This window comes from Filicampus tigris, chromosome 2 (genome assembly GCF_054856515.1).
Source record: "Filicampus tigris isolate MCC_2025a chromosome 2, RoL_Ftig_1.0, whole genome shotgun sequence".
Classification (NCBI taxonomy): Eukaryota; Metazoa; Chordata; class Actinopteri; order Syngnathiformes; family Syngnathidae; genus Filicampus; species Filicampus tigris.
The window spans coordinates 26,730,879-26,750,215 of NC_141218.1; the positions used below are offsets into that span (position 1 = coordinate 26,730,879).

General features: G+C 40.5%; 1 protein-coding gene across 4 annotated transcripts in view; it reads left to right on the forward strand.

The window, feature by feature from the left end:
* LOC147151930 (teneurin-3) overlaps positions 1-19,337 on the forward strand; it is a 291,176-nt gene that overhangs the window by 15,498 nt on the left and 256,341 nt on the right. For all 4 annotated transcript variants that reach the window (XM_086022097.1, XM_086022105.1, XM_086022112.1 and 1 more), the window contains exon 2: positions 16,213-16,599. In XM_086022097.1, the coding sequence (XP_085878223.1) occupies positions 16,320-16,599 (280 nt within the window). In that variant the 5' untranslated portion in view covers positions 16,213-16,319. The remainder of the gene's footprint in view (positions 1-16,212; positions 16,600-19,337) is intronic.

The window sequence follows — 19,337 nt, forward strand, 5'->3', positions numbered from 1 at the left end:
TTGCCCCTTCACTCAAGTCATGGTATTTGAAGCTTGCCTGTAACTCATATTTTTGGCTCACAACACAAAGCAGAACGCCAATCACGTGGCAGCTTGGAACTTGAAAACTTGTTATTTGGGGCTCTCATACATTGAGGTACTGTATTTTGCTTTTGAAAAAAAGCATATGGCACATCACCAAGAAAATGTAATAAAAATCGGATACACAGTTGAATTGCTACCTAGTGGAGGAGCATTTAATTTATCTTCCTGTCACTATGCTGTATGTTGCTGCCATATAAATAAAGAACAAAGATGCATTGCTTGTAGTCAAGTAATAATTTCCGGACCGATTGAGTGAAATGGCACCCCATGGCACACTAATGACAGGTGATGCCATTTATGACTCAGAGTGGGGTCACATGTCCACTAAGAGTTAAATAGATGCTTCCTATAATGGTTCCACTGAAGGCTCAATTAATGGTTCTTCTGTGGTTCCACTGATGCTTCCAATGGTGGTACCGTTTGCTGTTCCATTGACAGTTTCACCAATGCTTCCGTTGACGTTCCATTGACACTTTTGTTAATGAGCCCATTGACCGCTCTGTTCCATTGAAGGTCCTTTTGATGGTTCTATTGAACTTTCCAACAATTCCATGGATGGTTCAGCTGACGTCTAATTAGCCCCTTTCAGACCGCAGGAACTAATTCAGGAACTTCCCTATCCACCCTGGTAGTTTGCATACTCGTATTCACACACAAAAAAGGTTCCCGGGCTGGACAGTTCCACCAGAAAATACCTGATCAGTATCTGGCCAGCAGGGTTTTCGTGCTTGAATGTTTGAGGGGGTGTGCTGTGCTGACGAACCCTAATTGGTTGGTTGAACTTGGGGGTGGGTTGCTTTGGTCGCGCACAATGGCAACCGCCATTAAAGCGACCCGGCGTTAGTGTGTGTGTAGCAGGTTTCAGTTTCACTGTCATCATTCATAATATATATACTGCAAGAATTGAAGGAGGGAAAAAAACTGGATCGGTGGACTGATGATGAGATACAGGCTCTCCTTAACATTTACGGGGACGAGGACATCCGATGAAACTTTGAATAGGCCAAGAGGAATGATAAAGTTCATCAACTTATCATGACGAAGCTGGCTGAGCTGAATATTAACCACGCTACAAAACGATCCGTGCAAGGCCGAAGAAGCTAAATCCAGACTACAAAAACACTCAAGGACCACAATAGCTGCAGTGGGTACAATAGAAAAGTTAACAAATGGTACGAGCGACTAGACGCCATCCTTGGCCACCGTCAAGGGATACACCGCGTGTGGGACAAAGGACTCGGCAACCGCATACTGGAAGCCATGTGCGACGATTCAGCGTCCATAGACAAAGGTAAATACAAAATAATCCCATAAATACTTATTTAGGTCGTTGTGTCTTGTAGCGCTTCCCCTTTTTGTGGCATGTTTTTCTTGTTTGACTTTCCTGCCAGCGTTACTTTACTGAGAACGACACATTTAAAAAAAAAAATTATATATATATATATATATATATATATATATATATATATATATATATATATATATACACACAGTCTATCTATATGTATTTAATGATGTATACAGGTAAGGGTCTGTAACTAAAACAGGTTATACACAGTAGAGGGAAACAAAACATAACTAAATATTGATTAGATGAAAATGCATTGCATGATGAATAAATATTGCAGATTAAAAAAATGTTAATATAATTTTTCAAGATGAAATACAATGCATTGATTGGATCACTGGCCTATATTGTCTAACTGTGAACGATAACCTTTTGTCTACATGTGTTTTACTTTATAGCTGGATCAATCAATCATTCGCTGTTACTCATTGGATGGACATTGGATGGGCAGTTTCACATGAGGAGACCAGTGAGAACTCTCCATACACGAGTAGAAGCAGCACTTCTCGTCCAGCATCTCCTGCCCTTCTTGCCAGTACCGGTAACTGACCAATAAGATTAGACTTTGCAAAATTGTACATTATATAGCAGTTGTTGCTAATTATTTACTGTTACTCATTGTGCATTCATATGCCTATAGGTAAGCGGAAGAGGGACAGAGAGAACCTCTTCATGGATGCCTTGGAACGAATGGAGGAAAGAAGCCAGGCCATGTTCATGGAGGAAATGGACATGCACAGGCAGGAGCTCCACGTCCTCGAGGAGGCCAGAAGGCACGAGCTCCGGAGTTAGCAAATTAGTGGACAAAATTGGCCAGAACCAATCATTTATTTCATTTTTAAAATCACTCCTTTGTTTTTTTAAACAAATAAAAACTTGCAAAGCACTATCCATTCTTTTTTATTTTATTTAGGAGAAACAGGTCATGCAAACACAAAATATTTCAAGTCCCTTACACTGGTGTATTTAAGAACTTTATAATAGCTGAACGGGCATGGAGGGGTAATACATTACTCCCCTCCCCTATGACTTTCATCATCAGTCCAATTTGAATAAACTACCTTTGCCCTCTGTCACTCCGTGTGAACGCAAACTAGTGGGCTACACACAAGTTCTTACCACCAGGAACTCAAAGTTCTTGGGCTGTTCAGTCTGAAAGGGGCTATTATAAAGTATTCTTGATGGTTGCGTTGCCAGTCTCATTGACAGATGCATCAAGTTTTCCGCCGGTGGTTCCATTGACAGTGTTGTCAATGGTTCATTTGACGGATGCATCGATGGTTGAATTGATCGTTCCATTGACTATTCTATCAACAGTCCCCCTGACTAGAATAAGAATAATATAATAATAAAATAATTTGATGTTCTTGCAAGAAGGAACAACCAGACAGCAGTTTCCTGGGTTGTCCTTACTAAAATATTTCTCTGAGCTTCTCTTCTATACATGTGTAATACCCAGAGCTGGGCACTTTACAAAAAAATTGCAGTCCAATTATTGCCTACCTCCTACAGCCGGGCTACCCTTCCACCGTCCGTCCATCCGCCTTTTTGTCCGGCCGGAAAAAAATAGTTATCGCCTATAGGCCAGTCCGCCAATGATTGGAACGGGCTTCCGTTAGCCTTTCCCACGACCAATTTTGACAAACTGAGATCTGAGCCGTGGCTGAATTATTACTATCACCATAAATGTCCACTCTATGCTTCATGTTTCAAGTGGGATTAAATTAAAGTCAAATATCCATCCATCCATCCATTATCGACACCACTTCTCCTCACAAGGGTCGCGGGGCGTGCTGGAGCCTATCCCAGCTGTCTTTGGGCAGTAGGCGGGGGACACCCGAATTGGTTGCCAGCCAATCGCAGGGCACACATAGACCAACAAACATTCACACTCACAATCACACCTAGGGGCAATTTAGAGTGTGCAATCAACTTACCATACATGTTTTTGGAATGTGGGAGGAAACCTGAGTACCTGGAGAAAACCCACGCAGGCACGGGGAGAGCATACAAACTCCATACAGGGAGGCCGGGTCCTGGATCGAACCCACGACCTCCGAACTGTGAGGCGGACGTGCTAACCAGTCGACCACCGTGCCGCCAAAAGTCAAATATAAGGTTAATATTGTTATTCAAAACGACTTTGCAGATTTGATCTCCCGGCTGCTAGCACTTTCTCTCCGCCCACGCATCCATGTCGGATATATGCGACCTGGCTCGGTTCAAACTGCGGTCGCATTGCAAAACATCAGATCAGTATCCGATCTACCACATAGGGAAGTGGACAAAAACTTTGACTTAATAAGAAGACATGATACACATTTTTGAGAAAAATAACATATAGTGCACTTCAATCGGACACTTATAATTTATTTTCTCAAGCCATGCAGAGCCGCATCATAAAGATGAAAGAGCTGCATGTGGCTCCGGAGCCGGGTTACCGACCCCTGACATAGACGGAGGGGAAAAAGATTTGCTTCCCATGCTTAGGCCGACTATTTTTTAAGTTTCCTGTTTATCGTCTACAAAATGGGCGTCCGACATAGGCAGCTAGATGGACCGGTCCGTCACATAGGCGCAATGCCCAGCTCTAGTAATGCCACTTAATTTCACTAAACACGGACTGTGCTGTGTGTCAGATACAGTAGCTGACTACCATGGTTTTCTCTTAAAGAGAAGATAGTCTTGTCTGACTTCCTCATCCTCAGATCTGATCAGTCATACAAAAAATATCCCACCAAACATTTTGCTTAATGTTACTAAATATACTGAATCGTATACTGAATCCGTCCTCCTATTTAATCTATTTACATGCCATAGTTAGATAGATAGAGACACTATAAAGACATAAAGAAGATGAATAGTTAAGCCGGTCCTCGGTGGTAAATAAAACTGCAGTCAAATTATTCATAAGTGAATAACAAACTGGCTGGCTGCATTCAGGCTGTCAGCTGTATAAAAAATTGCAAGTCGATAATGGCTCAATACTGAAAAGAGCAACTTTTTACTGCAGGAACATTTATCAAAATGCATTTTTTCCCCTTTCAGTTGTCCATGCAGCGCAATTACACTTAAAAAAAATGAAATTGGCTGTGTTAGTGGGTTTTTTTGGGGTTGTAGTTGTTTTTTGTTTTTTCTAAGATTGCATGAATAAATACAAGTCATTGTGCTACTGGCAAAGGGCTTATTTGGGGAGTTTGTAAACATCCCCTCTCGGCTTATTATGCGACGCTTGCATGGGCGTAAAAAAAACAAACAAAAAAAGGCAAACAATCAAACTGTTAAGGGAAGAGACGTGTTGACGTGCGCGTGTATATATAGTATGTGTGTAGTATTTGTGTAGTATTTGTAGTGTCCAAGATTAGCATTCCCGGCGTATCCTCGGCGTGGTGGAGAAACAAGAGATTTAGCAGCAGGATTTCATCATCTTCCTGCCTGGAGTAAGATCATTGGTCACTGGGGGAAAAAGAGCGGGCAGCTGCAATTGAATTGCTTTGTAAATGCAGTCAACTTCTGTTGTTCCTCCTGCCACCTTCTCACGCTTTCTTTTTAACCATCGTTGCTTTGCTGTTGCTGTTGTTTTAAGATTATAGTAATCCACCCAAAACAAAATAAGGGCGACATGTGAAAAAGATCCCCTCTCAGCTGATAGGCTTCAACATAAAAAAAACATGTTTAAAATATATATTATCGAAAAAATGACATCAACTGTTCTCAAATACGAAAATTATAATGTATAATATAATGATTAAAATACTAAAAATCCATAGAAATAAAATTACCACATCTTAAATTTTGCTAAAACATATGGTGGCCTCGGGACTGTACATGTAAAACAATTGGATGCAATGTAAGAACAGAGGAGTCTGAAATGGATTCAGGCGTTGAGCTTCCACAGAGAAGACAATCTGGTTCACACAGTGTCCAAAATTCACAACGTTTAAGACAATTAGCTAAAGGCTAAAGTCCTAGGCAGACCAATCCTACGTTGGCCAACTGCGACCGACGCATAACCCCTGTGGCTTCTGGCAGACTGTCGGCACGTCGCGCTGGAAAATTACACCGCAACGACAGACAGCGACGCTGACCATTAACTCATTAAATGCCAGCCATTCGCAGCGCAGCTAAGCCCCTGAGTGCCAGCCATTTTCGAGGATTTTGACCCATATTTGAAGGTACACAGAATATTGTGTTTTACTACTTTATAGACCTGGGACCAACCAAAAGAAAGATTAGACACTCGTCTATCATCAGAAAGTTTATTTCTAGCATTTGTCATTCCTGAGTAATCTGGAATGACAAATGAACATAGAACATAGGCAAGTTTCACTGAAAATCCTCTTTCTGGGAAAAAAAACGGAGAAATTGAGGGTTTTGTGAAAAGACGTATTTCAGGTAAAACTTCAACTTTGACACCAGTTTTTGCTTTTATGACACATTGTTCTTCTGTCCTTCTTTGACGTTTCATTGATATTTTCATTGAAGCCACCATTGAATGTTCCAGTGACAGTCCATTGAATGTTATCATTGATGCCATATCGACTGTTTGTCTAAAAGGGCATATCTCACTGAGCGGCGAAGGTTTGCAAGTGTGTGCGCACATAGCAAATGTTCTTTTTTTTGCCAGCATTCGTTCAAACAGTTGCATTCCCAAACAGTATCAATGATTGCAAATAGTTTTCTTGTCGACATCAAATTTGAAACACATCCCAAATTTTTTTGCAACAAAAAAAAAATGTTTGGCACCATTAAAATTGTTGGCGAACATCTTTACTTGTGAACTCTGATGAAAAAATCATTCGCTGGGTGCGCACACACTTGCAAACCTTCGCCACTCAGTGAGATACGGCCTAAAGATTCCATTGACATTGATGGTTCCACTGAAAATTGAATTGATGGCTCTATTTAAAGGGGAAGTCAACCCAAAATGTTCTGTGCAGCCTCACTGGTCTAAACACAGTATTTAGATTAATATTGCGTTAAATTGGAATATGAGTTAACCCATTAAGGCCGGGAGTGCATATCCGCATTCCTACCACTAAAGCCAGGAGCGCTGTTGCATGTTTCTGCCTTTAAAGCCGGGAGAGCGTATACATCATTTTCTTTTTGTAATCCAATTCTTGGTCTCCTAGCCAATAAAATGCATCGGAATATATACGTGACGGTGTCGTGACTCCTCGGAGGATGTCGGCGGACACCGTCGAAGTGAAAAAGACGACGCGCTTGCGGACTTTGAACCAGCGGAACTAGTCGAACGTGATATATGGTTAAGACATATGTTTGTAGACAATGACGATATCGACGTCTTTGTAACAGAATAGAGGATGGTATTTACCACTCTGTTTTTTAAAGTTAAAAATAGTGCTTCTTTTGCACTGATTGTTATTTTTACATCTTTGATTGAAACAGCAATGATGAATGAACTTTTTTGAAAGTTTGAAAGCCACATGTCAAAGCTTTCAATTTCTTTTGGAATTATGTTTCTATCTGCTACAGGGGCTGAGATATTAATTATTTTCTAGATGAGATGTTTAGGAAGGCACTTCAGGCCTTAATAGTTTAAGCAGCAAAATCCACCCATTTTTAGCCATCTCAGGTGGTGGCCATTTTGCCACTGGCTGTCGACTGAAAATGACATCACAGTTGCTCAGGGCTCAGGTAACAACCAGTCATGGCTCCGATTCAGAAAACAGGTGTATGTATGAGTCCAGATCAATAAAAGAGATGTTTATTTCCATTAAAAATGTTGCAGAGCGTCTGATGAACATCTTTTGCGACCATGAACGAACCCTGACGAAAAGTCAACATCCGCTATCCTGCAAATCTTCACCGCTCTGTGGTTTGTATGGCCTTTAGTTAGTCTTCAACAAGCCATCAGCGTTTGGCATATTCCAGCAAGTATCATTACAGTAAAGACAAAGTTCAGTGTGGCGTTTGTTATTCTATGTTGAATCAAATTGTCAATAGCACACAGTTGTCATCTGTGCATTACTGGCCATTATAATCTGGGGATGAATCTTCATTTTGTGTCACTGTCCTTGTCCTTCGTTGCTGATATGAATAGCAGCGATTGGGGTAAGCCTCATGACGGTAGCTTTTGGCTAACACCGGACTTGTTTGCTAGCTAGCATTGATGCATTATGTCACCGGAGCCACCGGCAGAATAATGCCGCGTCTGCGGTGTGTTGGCAAACATACATCGCAATTATCTCCCAGGTATTTTTCATTGTTTTATCTATTTGCGCAATGTGACCTATGATTTTTTTTAAAAAATATCTATAACATTCAATGTTACGGGCATAACGAGGTAGCGTTCAGCATTATCCGTAACAAAATATGGACTGATGGATCCGTAACAGTTGGCAGCTCTGGTATCGGCACCTTTTACACTCAAGTCCAAAAGTGCATGGCATTTTACTTGGCCCCATGTATCAGCACTCTACAAAGTTGGTGGAAATCGTTTTTTTATTTTGCTTAACATCTTCATTCCCTGGTGGTACGGTGGTCGACTGGTTAGCACATCTCACAGTGCAGAGATTTTGGGTTCGAATCCGGCCTTCCTGTGTGGACTTTGCATGTTCTCCCCGTGCCTCCGTGGGTTTTCTCCTGGTACTCCAGTTTCCTCCCACATTCCAAGAACATGCTTGGTATGTTGATTGGACACTCTAAATTGCCCCTAGTTGTGATTATGAATGTTTGTTTGTCTATGTGGCCTGCGATTGGCTGGCAACCAGTTCAGGGTGTACCCCGCCTACTGCCCGAAGACAGCTGGGATAGGCTCCAGCATGCCTGCGACCCTTGTGGCGATGAGGTGGATTGGATAATGGGTGGATGGATATCCAATCCCTGCTAGTTACTGTTTTACGATGCTGCTCCATATTTTCCCCATGTACTGAGAGCGTAAGTGAGCCTTAGGAATGGAGTGAAATGGATTCAGGCGTTGAGCCTCCACGGAGGAGAAGACAATCTGGCGGCATTGACGGCATTCACAATTCACTGAGTCCAGGCAGAGTTCTGCAGTCAAACTCCCAAAATACCTGAAAAAAAAACAAAAAAAACAGGCAGCATCTGATGGAATGCTGCCCTGACTCCCCCTTCTAAAACCTCCCCCCCAATATACTCTTAGCACCGACAGCCAGGAGAGAGCAGGAAAGCGCCTCGACAAGATGAATTATGCAAAGCTGTCAGAGGCGAGCATTCTCGGAGGCTCTACAGACACAGACGCCGCCAGGCCCCTCTGGCCACGTCCCCTCTTTCCCCCTCGATGGCCCGTTGTCATCATGGTGGTCCCGGCCACTCTGTCTGACAAGTGGATGCTCTTTGGGAGCCACATTGGTGAGCTTTATTAGCGTTATTTACAGAGGTCACCGACAGGGATATGTTGGCTGATGCGGGAAATATAATTACAGTACCGGGGCGGGAGAAATTGCTTACGGGGGGGAAGAGTTGCCCTTTCAGCATTTTGGGGGCGACAGTGGCATCATCTATTTGCAAAAAATGCTTGTGTGTGCGGATGTCAGTGGTACGCACCCTGTGCTAGTATTTTTTATACACGCGTCAGTTTCCGAGATGCACTTTTAATTTTCTGTCATCAGATTTCCTAGAATATTGATGGTTTATGGGCTATGATATTGTCATAAAAAGTACTTGAAGGCTCTGTATGGATTCCTGTTTATTGCCATCAAGGGAAACCAGGTTGCCACGGTAATAATGTATGCATTTATAGTCTACAATAGAAATGGCCAAATTGCATGTATAGCACCAATACAGACTCTAGATCAGAGTTGGTCAATTAATTTTGCCAGGGGCCAAGCCAGCACGCTTACCTCAACTTTGTCTATATTATTTTTCATGTATTTAGAAAAAAAACATAGTCTTGTTTTGATAAATTGCTACACATGTAGAAATTGTGTGTGTCTTGCTTTAATTAGAAAATACAAATAAAAACAATTATAAGCAGTTATTAAAGTTACATCTTTCCACTTTAAAGATTCAAACATTAATTTGTTCCCCAACCGGCAACACATATTAGCCGTTCCTTGTCAGTTCTCATAAATATATATAAGTGGGAAATTATTGACAGTGATGCATAATGATACAGCGATGTCTTATAATATACCCAAGACATACAGTGTATGAAACTGTATGGTAGATTTGCATTCAGTACTCTCAGGTCAAATCCTATTGGACCTCTTCCCTCCACCGCGCAGGACATAAGAATGTTGCTAACATGTAGGACCACTGTTGTTATTTTTGCTCGTCTCTTTTTTAGAGAAAAAAGAAACATTCTAAATATGGCAAAAGTGTTGCTAAGTTGGCAACAGTGCACACACAAGATATCCCAGTGGGAACCTGATGTCAATTCAATATTAATTAATTAATCTTATGTCATGTCCAGATGCCCACTGGGCTCTTGCTTGAATAACTTTCAAAATAAAAGTACCACATATTTTACATTTTACTTTGACTTGATGGTCACTGTAATTAAGAGACGGAGAGACTGGGCCGGCCAGATGTGACCGTCGGGCCACACTTTGTCTAATTCTGCTCCAGATAGTGATAAAACTACATGTACTGTAGAATCCAGTAAAAATAATTTCGCCGAATGTGTTGTAGATGGCGTTACAAGCGCATATAATAATATGAGTCAATGCGTATTGTAGCGAGTGATAAAACCACATGTGCAACCAGGATAACTGATAAGCATTCTATATAGTGGTACAATCATACTATAGTGCCTTGAAAAAGTAGTCATACCCATTCAACTTCCACGTTTTGTGAACTTAGAATCACCAACTTGAGTTTATTTTGCTGAGATTTGTGTGGTACTAGTAACACTAGTGGTACTTGGGCTCCCTCTTGTGGTGCACGAAAGAATCACTACCTAGTATTGTTCAGTTGTATTTAACTCTTTAGTACGATACATTTGCATGATATTTTTAAGGACGTTTTTATTTTTACATGGCAAAAATTGTATTTCACTGAATGTACAATTAAACTGAATAAGTAGTTTTTTCTTTGTATATTAAAGGACAGTATCAATGTTTCAGTGGCTGAAGATTACAGTGAATATAATTTTTAGGAATAAAACCTGTCTTGTTGTTTGTTTTAAACTATATTAATGTTAGTCATGATAATGGTCATTGGAAAGCCACGTATTTTTAGGTGGTACTTGGTTTAAAAAGTTTGAGAACCACTGTGATAGACCAGCACAATTTAGCACATTATTAAGGATATATGGTTCTCAAAAATTTAAGTGTGAAAAATGTGGGTTACATTTGTATTCATCCCCCTACACTCCGATTCACCGAAATACAATCAAGTGCAATTAATTGCGTTCAGCAGTCATCTAATTGGTAAAGGGAGGCCACTTTTGTGAAATTTACTGTCAGTATAAATACACCTGTCCTGTAAAGACCTCAGCAGTTGGTCAGAACAGAGAACACTATTGGACAACAGCATCATAAAGACCAATAAACTCAGCAGACAGGTTAGCGATAAAGTCAAGGGAGGCCAGAATTGGGGTTATGTGCTCCGTCTTCTGAGCTCCAGCTAGGAGGCGAGCAGCAGCATTTTGGATCAACTGGAGACGTTTGACAGAGGACTGGCCGACTCCAAAATAAAGCGCATTACAGTAATCTAGCCGAGATGAAACAAAGGTATGGATTACTGTTTCTAAGTACTGATGAGAAAGGAGGGGCTTTACCTTAGCCAGCTGTGTAAGATGAAAGAAGCTGGACCTAACAACAGCACTGTTTTGCTGGCCCAATTTAATCACTGTCCAATTTAAAACCCAAGTTTGAGACTATTAGCTTTAGTTATGAAGCCAGAGGGCCCAGGTCAACAGGGTGGGATGTAGACGAGCCACTGGGATCGAATACCATAACTTCTGTTTTCTTTTTGTTGAAATTTAAGAAATTTAGTGACATTCAGGCTTTGATGTCCTCTAGACAGGACAAAAGTGGTCTTAGGAGAATTCGCCTTTTCGAAGGATGGAACCCAGGGGCAGCAAACACAATGAAAACAGCAAGGGCCCTAAAATAGAACCCTCGGAAACACTATATGATGGGGCATAGCGTGACTCAGAGGAACCAAAGTTAACAAAAAAAGTCCTGCCAGCCAAATAGGATCCAAACTACTGAAGAGCGCTTCCACGAATGCCCACTTAATGCTGCAAACGAGCCCAAAAAATACCATGGTCCACCGTATCGAATTCTGCAGTCAAATCCAACAAAACAAGACATACATAGACATACACATACAATGAAAATGTACCTGCACAAACACACGACGTGCGCTGGTCAGCCCCAGTAGGCCTTATCGGCATGCTAAGGAGTAAATTGTTAAGTTAGCAATTGTGGCTAATTGTCTACTAGCAAGTGCACATTGGTACCCAACTCACCTCGGCAGTGACACAAATGAACTGGCGGCAACTGCGACACACCCAGCTTTTATATCCACCACATGACAGAGAGGGCCGCTGTTGAGCCATTGTGGCTGGACAAGTGGAATTACTCCACTACCAAAGTAACTCTGTTACATGTTAGATGTCTCTCGAACATGCTATTTTTTTGGAACAGTATGCATTTTTTGTCAAGCCCTTTTTTAATGTCATCCAATTGTAACAGAGGCAAAAAGAAAAAAATCACACTAACATCGCAGCTCGATCAACCAGCTGCATAGCTAAAAAAAAAAAAAAAAATCACACTAACATCGTAGCTCGATCAACCAGCTGCATAGCTAGCTGAAATCAAGGTTGTGCCAGTTTATACCTGTGAAGGCTTGGCTAGGAAATTATCCCAAGATGCATTTCATGCTGCTATCATGGAAATACCTGTACATCATAAATGGGGGTGGGCAGGTTGTTCTGGCGTGGATATAAGAAGTACGCGGCCATTCCAATTTACAAAGATATTAGGAAGAATGTTCTCAGGAAGACCGTAGTCTGCGTTCATCATATTTAGAAATGGCTTGTGTTAGGGAGAAGTAGGAGTTACAAATACCATTGTTATTATTGTACAGGTGCTGGGCTAGCATGTTGCATTAGCTCTCCTTACTGTAGGAAGTAAAACATTTTTTTGACATTTTGAAAGGTTTTGTCTGTAGTGCTACTGCCACTGATCCCCAAAGTGGCCCCTAAGGGCCAATTGACTCTGACACGTCAGCTCTTAAATATATTTTAGTACACACTATGGTTGTGGGGGCAAATCTGGCATGGGAGTCATTGTGAAGTGTGCAGTGTTCCATAGATTACCAAGTGTCTCTTTCCCCCGCGCTGTGACACTAATTTCGGCCGCTGATCCGCGGTGGCTTCACGGGTGGTTGCCTGCACCAATTCAAGTGCACGATCAAAGGCAAGATGTGAGAGGAGGAGGCTGGTGTGTGTGTGCGTGTGTGTGTTGGGGGGGGGGGTGCGTGTGTGTGTAGGGGGGGTGTTCAAGTGTAACTGGAAGACTGAAAAATAGAACACAGATTTTGCTAAAGAATTCATGATCTGACTTCCAAAAATCTTCAAACGTAATCAGTCAGCATCGGCACATCACTTTCTACTCTGTTTCTTAAAATATTTGTGCCGATGCTCAACTGGGGAAAATGAGAGGAAGGTTTTAATTTTTTTTTTTTTTTTTAACAATCAAAACCTTTTATCCTTCTACAGAAGCAGCCCTTCACTGGAATCCTTTGCAGCCTTAAAGTAAAAGTAAAGAACTTTAACAACAGCCATCTCATTTATATCTGAAGTGTATATGGGGAGAACTCCTGTTATGCTGTGGGTCAATTTTTAATATCTTTCATTTATAAGTTACAATGCATATGTTGGAAATTTCAGCAAGTCACTCACTTGGGATGTAGGCTCAATTAATAGTTCACAAAAACCAACTATTTTTCAATGCAATCCTCACGAACACTTTACACCCGGTAAGGTGAAGTGAGAAAAGGGCGCTGTCGAAAATGCAACACTCACATATATAGTGTTTTCCTGACAGATAAGTCTAATCAAAAATTTGTTTCTGATCTTATCCATCTATGGTTTATCACTTCAAGGACCAGGTTGTCTGGCTGCAGACACCCTTGGTTACAAGGACTCCTACCTCTGTCAGATGTCCCTCAAAGGCACATTCTATTCCGCTAGACCAGAGATCGGAAACCTTTTACACTCAAAGAGCCATTTCGATATGTGTATATGTACAGTATGTGTGTATATATGTATGAATGTGTGTATGTGTGTGTGTATATATATGTACAGTATGTGTGTATATATGTATAAACGTGTGTGTGTATGTATATATATATATATATATATATATATATATATATATGTGTGTGTGTTTATGTGTGTATACCTATATATGTATGTATGTATATATCTATATCTATATATGTATATATGTGTGTATATATACATATATATATGTGTGTGTATATATATATATATATATATATATATATATTTATATATTTATATATCTATATCTATATATGCATATATGTGTGTATATACATATAATGATGTGTGTGTGTGGGTGTGTGTGTGTGTGCATGTGTGTATGTGTGTATGTATATATATATATATATATATATATATATATATATATATATATATATATGTATATATATTTATATATATATGTGTGTATTCATGTGCATATAGGTCTATATATATATATATATATATATATATATATATATATATATATATATATATATATATATATATATATATATATATATATATATATATACACACACACACACACACACACACACACACACACACACACATATCTGTGTGTATGTATATGAGTACCTTGAGGAAGAAATTGTTAAAAGAAAAAAAATGAATAAAATAACATATTAGCATATAAAATGATTTAAACTTTTGGGAAAGTAAAATTATCTTTCCTAGCTTTATACTAATATTTGTTGTTTTCTAAAACTGCCAGAGTCAGAAATAAATAATGTTGAATAATTGTGGTGTGATGAATGAATTAAAAACATTCAGTCCTCTTTAGCAAGAAAAAACTGACTGAAATAACCTTTCACTCATATAAAATACACAACTTTTCTGCAAATTATTACTTTTCTGAATCTGACAAAAATCTATATACATTTGACCTAATAAAACCGTAATGGGGTTAGATTTTTTAAAATAACAAATAAGTATAAATATTAACAAAAATAGAACAAAATTAACCTTCCAGTGACGTCAAAATATTTTCCTAATTTTCTAGAATATTTTAGTTTTCTGAAATTGACACTGTTGCATTTGCCACAGTAAAGCAATTATGAGGGTTCGATTTTTTTTTCATATGAAACTATTTTTTAAATAATGAAAAATGAAACAATTTTCCCTCAACCCCCTTAAATAAGAATATTTTTTTGTTTTCTAAAACAGACAAAAACATATATACAATTCACACAATGAAAAATAATTATCAGAAAAAAATCCATCAATCTTCCATGCTAAATATAACAAAATTAACAACCTGAAGCTAAAGTGGCATGAGCTCAATGCGAAACAGCTGCGTTTCTGTCTTCTCATGTCGCCATAGCAACAACAGCGATGCTCTATCTCCTTATTCCAAATGCTGTTGTTTTAAGGTCAAACAAGCGCATAGTCTTTTTTGGTGGGGGCCTATGGACGGACGCACAATAGTCTTCTCCCGAGAGCTTCCGTGACCTTTTTGCAGCAAAGCAAAACCAGCGGGTAACATTCCCACGCGGCTCGTACGTGTGAAGCAAAGCATGCTGGAAGTTCGTGTACTTTACACGCCTGGTCACTCAAGGGCTTCTTGCCGGTTACGACGCAAATATAACTCTACTTAAGTGTGTGTGCGTGTATTTGCGTGTGTGTAGCATTAGGATCCGGCATTATACAATCAAGACTAAGACGGGGGTGGTGTTCATTTCGGATACAGCTCGTGTCACTGCGTTTTTTCCGGCAGTCTCCCAGGGGCGTACGTCACCGCCAGAGTGGTCCGAGCTACCGCGGTGTCATTGCGAGGCGTCCATGCTTGAAGTGAAATCAAGTAGAGCTCATTCGGGGGGGCGAAGCGGGAGTCCATAGCCTGCTCTCGTCGCGCAGCCAAGGGAGAAATGAAAGTGTGTGTGTGGCGTGTGAGTGTGTGTGAGGATGGTAATAAAACAGTCCTGACGCACTCGGGCTTCGCATTCCAACCAAGGTTTCTTTCTTTTTTAACCCATGGATTAGTCGCATTCTCATTTCCTTTTCGGTCCACGTATTTCATAGAGTTCTCGGGGATCTGAGTTTTTTTTTTTTCTCATTTTTGCATGATTTCAACTTTTTATCATTGACTTGCCTTTTTTTCAATGTGCACCCACCAATATTAGTTAAATAAGCTGGATGAAACACTAAAATAACATGCCGCTGGCCCAACATTAAATGGCGGGAAAAAGATTTTCAGGTGGAACGTGTCTGACACCCACCCCCCAAAAAAATGAAATAAAATAAAAATAAGGAAAACTGAAATATTGAAAAGCGAAACCAAAAAACGCAGTCGGTCCACAATTCAGTGCTACAGCCTGCATGTTTTGAGTAATTATCTCGAAACAAATATAGTACAGTTAGAAACAAATCTCTCAAAAGTCAATCTCAATTGGACTTTACACTGACCACAACAATCACAGCGCAGGAAGTTTGACCAATTGGAATGAGATTTTGAAGTCAAGCGAGGCTTCAAGGTTGAGAACTTTGTGTGATGATTAGAAGCGGATAAGCCTCACTCCAACTTATTGCTTCCTGTCTTTACTTCCCCCTGTAGGTGGACCGAATGGAGTGAAGAGGCGGGGTCGAGCGGGGACCGTCGGAAGGAGGCCGGGTGACAAAAAGTGCGCAAAAGTGGGCTGTAGGTGAAGGCATGCAGGCAGCATGGAACGGGTGAGGGAGCAGCGGCCGTTCTGCTCGCTCTCCAAGAGCCAGCGAGAGCACCGCGAGCGAGGCGGAGAAATCGAACGTGAGTATCGTTACGTGTCGGAGCGCGAGGACGCCGCCCGCGACGTCACCGCGCCTTCCTGCCGCGTACCCACCCAGAAGTCGTACAGCTCCAGCGAGACGCTCCAGGCCTTCGAGCATGACCCGGCGCGCATGCTCTTTGGCGGCCGGGTCAAGGAGACGGCGCGCCAGGAGAGCGCCGAGTACAGCAGGCCAGGTGAGAGCACACCGAGTTAATGATCCTTAATCATGCTTGAAACCCTAACTTCAAACCTAACCTTGGCTTGGAAGAGTACTTTGAAGGCCTCCGCCTGTCTTAAAACCCTACTTGAAGATCCCGCGCTTGAAACCATAACTCTGGGTTGGAACCCTAACTAAAAGCTAGGCTTTACACAGATCTGATTGGCCTGATCGGATAGGCAGATATTTTGCATTTTATGCAAAATCGCGATGGGGTGTCATGTCATAATTTGTCGATCGATCATCGATTTCATTGATCAGATCAGCAATATAAGACATTACAGCAAACACAATCTCGTTCACTCCAGAGCTGCTCTGTGCTGCCATCGTTAATATTCCAAGGTTTCACAGCATATACAGTCGGATTTTTTTCCCCCAATATTAAAAAAAAAAAAAATGGGGTTGGGGGGGTGGTGTCCCGCCCGGGGTCCCGTCCAACCCCTCTATTTTTTGTGTATTGAATGTTTATCAGCCTTTTTGGGAGAATTTTTAGGGTTTACTTTTTCCCCCAATTTTCACAACCACACCTGAATAGCACCACTTGAAACCCTACCTTGAAACCTTATTTTGAAACTCTCAGTCTTAAGACACTTCTTAAAAAAAACACTTACCCCTAGCGTGAAACCCCAACCTTGTCTTGACAGTAATTCTGACTTAACCCAGGTTTGAAACCTTGATTTAAAACTCGCACTTAAAACCTTAAAGCCTTTAAAACTTACATTGAAAGCATCCATCCAACACTGTCATATGTCAGTTTTTGTTGATTATGGCGCCATGTGGACAAAAGCGGTTGTGTTTTGACAAAAGCCAATCACATTTCCCATGCACGCCATCGCGTAGTGTCGTGAAATCGTTTGCTCTCGCTGGCCTGCAAGTTGGACTGAATTACATTTCTATTTCCAGTGGCTGATGAATAGCAATGAGGTAATGAATCTAATTTTGTTCAAACAATACTTTTGGGTTTTTTGTTTGTTTTGGGGCTTCTGCCATGAAACCAGGAATAGCGCGTAGATGTTCAAATCGACTTCCCTCCATATAGCAAAAGGAGGAAGTAAGTATGCCACAAAGCAATTCAGGACATTTGTATTTATTTGTGTGCCAGGGTTGCTGCCATCCTCATCAAAGTTGCTTGGTGCCAGTAAAAACGATACAGAACCCCCAGGGCATGACAAAAGTCCCATTCAACTATTTGTACGTCAATGTTTCATCAAAAGAGTTGTGAAAATTTTTTAAGGTCGAATTCTTTCCCAGTGCTGCTTTAACCCATGAAGGCCTAAAGCGCCTTTCTCAACAGCTCCCCAAAACCTAAGGTTGCCTTTGGAATTACCCTTGAAAACCTGAAGTTCTACCAAAAATCCAACACTTACATAATCATTAATATCTCAGCCCCTGTAGCAGACAGAAACATAATTCCAAAAGAATTAAAGAGCTTAGGCATGTAGCTTTCAAACAGGCAGAATTTATTATTATTTACTGTTTCAACCGAAGATGTAAAAATAACGTGTCAGTGCAAGAGAAGAACTATTTACATTTTTTTTTTTAAATCGAGTGGTAATTACCATCCTCTATTCTGTTACAAAGACGTCAATATCGTAATTGTCTACAAACTATATCATATCATGTTCGACTTGAAACCATACAGTACTTTGAAACCGTAATCCTTTTCTTAGAACCCTGACCCTAAACTGAAACCCCAAGTTAAGACCTTAGGGTCTTAATTTCAAAATTGCAAAAGCTCCCTGGAAAAAAAACAACAACAAAAATCAAGGACATTCAGTAAATAAATCAATCCCCCCCCCCCACCACCCATCAAAAAAATCAGCTGCCATAGCCAGTCATACATAGCTACATGAAATTTGGGAGGCATGTCTATCGTGAGAGGACCCACAAAAAAAGGCTCAAGACGCCATGCCCAAAAAAGAGATGAAGAGTTTACCATTTTGACTCAAAGTGGCCATTTTAGTGTCATTTTAACCATTTTCAGGCGTCCTTCAAAAACAACCACCTCCTATAAGTTGTCTGATTGCTACTAAATTTGAATCCTGCCAAGATAGGCAACATTAAATTGCCTCAATTCCTTTCCCAGTGTGAAATAACTGGGGTAAAAAGTGTTATAATTGTCTTTTTGTGTGTGTGTTTTTTTTTTACAGGCTGCCGGTCTAATTTCTGTAATTAAAAAAGGTTCAAACAGTCCATTTTATTTTGTGGCTGTCCCCCCACTCACAAGCTTGCAATTAGAAAGAAAATAATGTGATATTCTGGTACCTATCCCACTGCTAAATGACTGTTTTATGATGTGAAGTGGCCAAGTTATTTTTTCTTGAGTTTTTTTTTTTTTTCACCATCTCCAGCTGCCTACGTTTGTATGTAGTCTCAGAGCAAATGCCAGATTTCATGTATTTTCATCTTTTGCTCAGCACACATGATCTCGCTTTACAAATGTACATGATGACATTTAAATACGCTCGGCCGGATCTCAGACGCTTTCATGTCCAAGCCTGACCATAAAAGAGCCCCCTTCATCAATCACACAGAAACTCTGTAAGATGTAATTTTAGTATTACAGAAATGCATTTTTTCTTTTTAACATGGAAAATGCCCTGAAATATGTTATTTGCTGTCATTTGTATATCACATTTTACATGCCTAAAAAATAAAAACATAATCAACAAATACAGCCGTAGTGGAAATAATTGAAAATGATGTCTTTGTGCT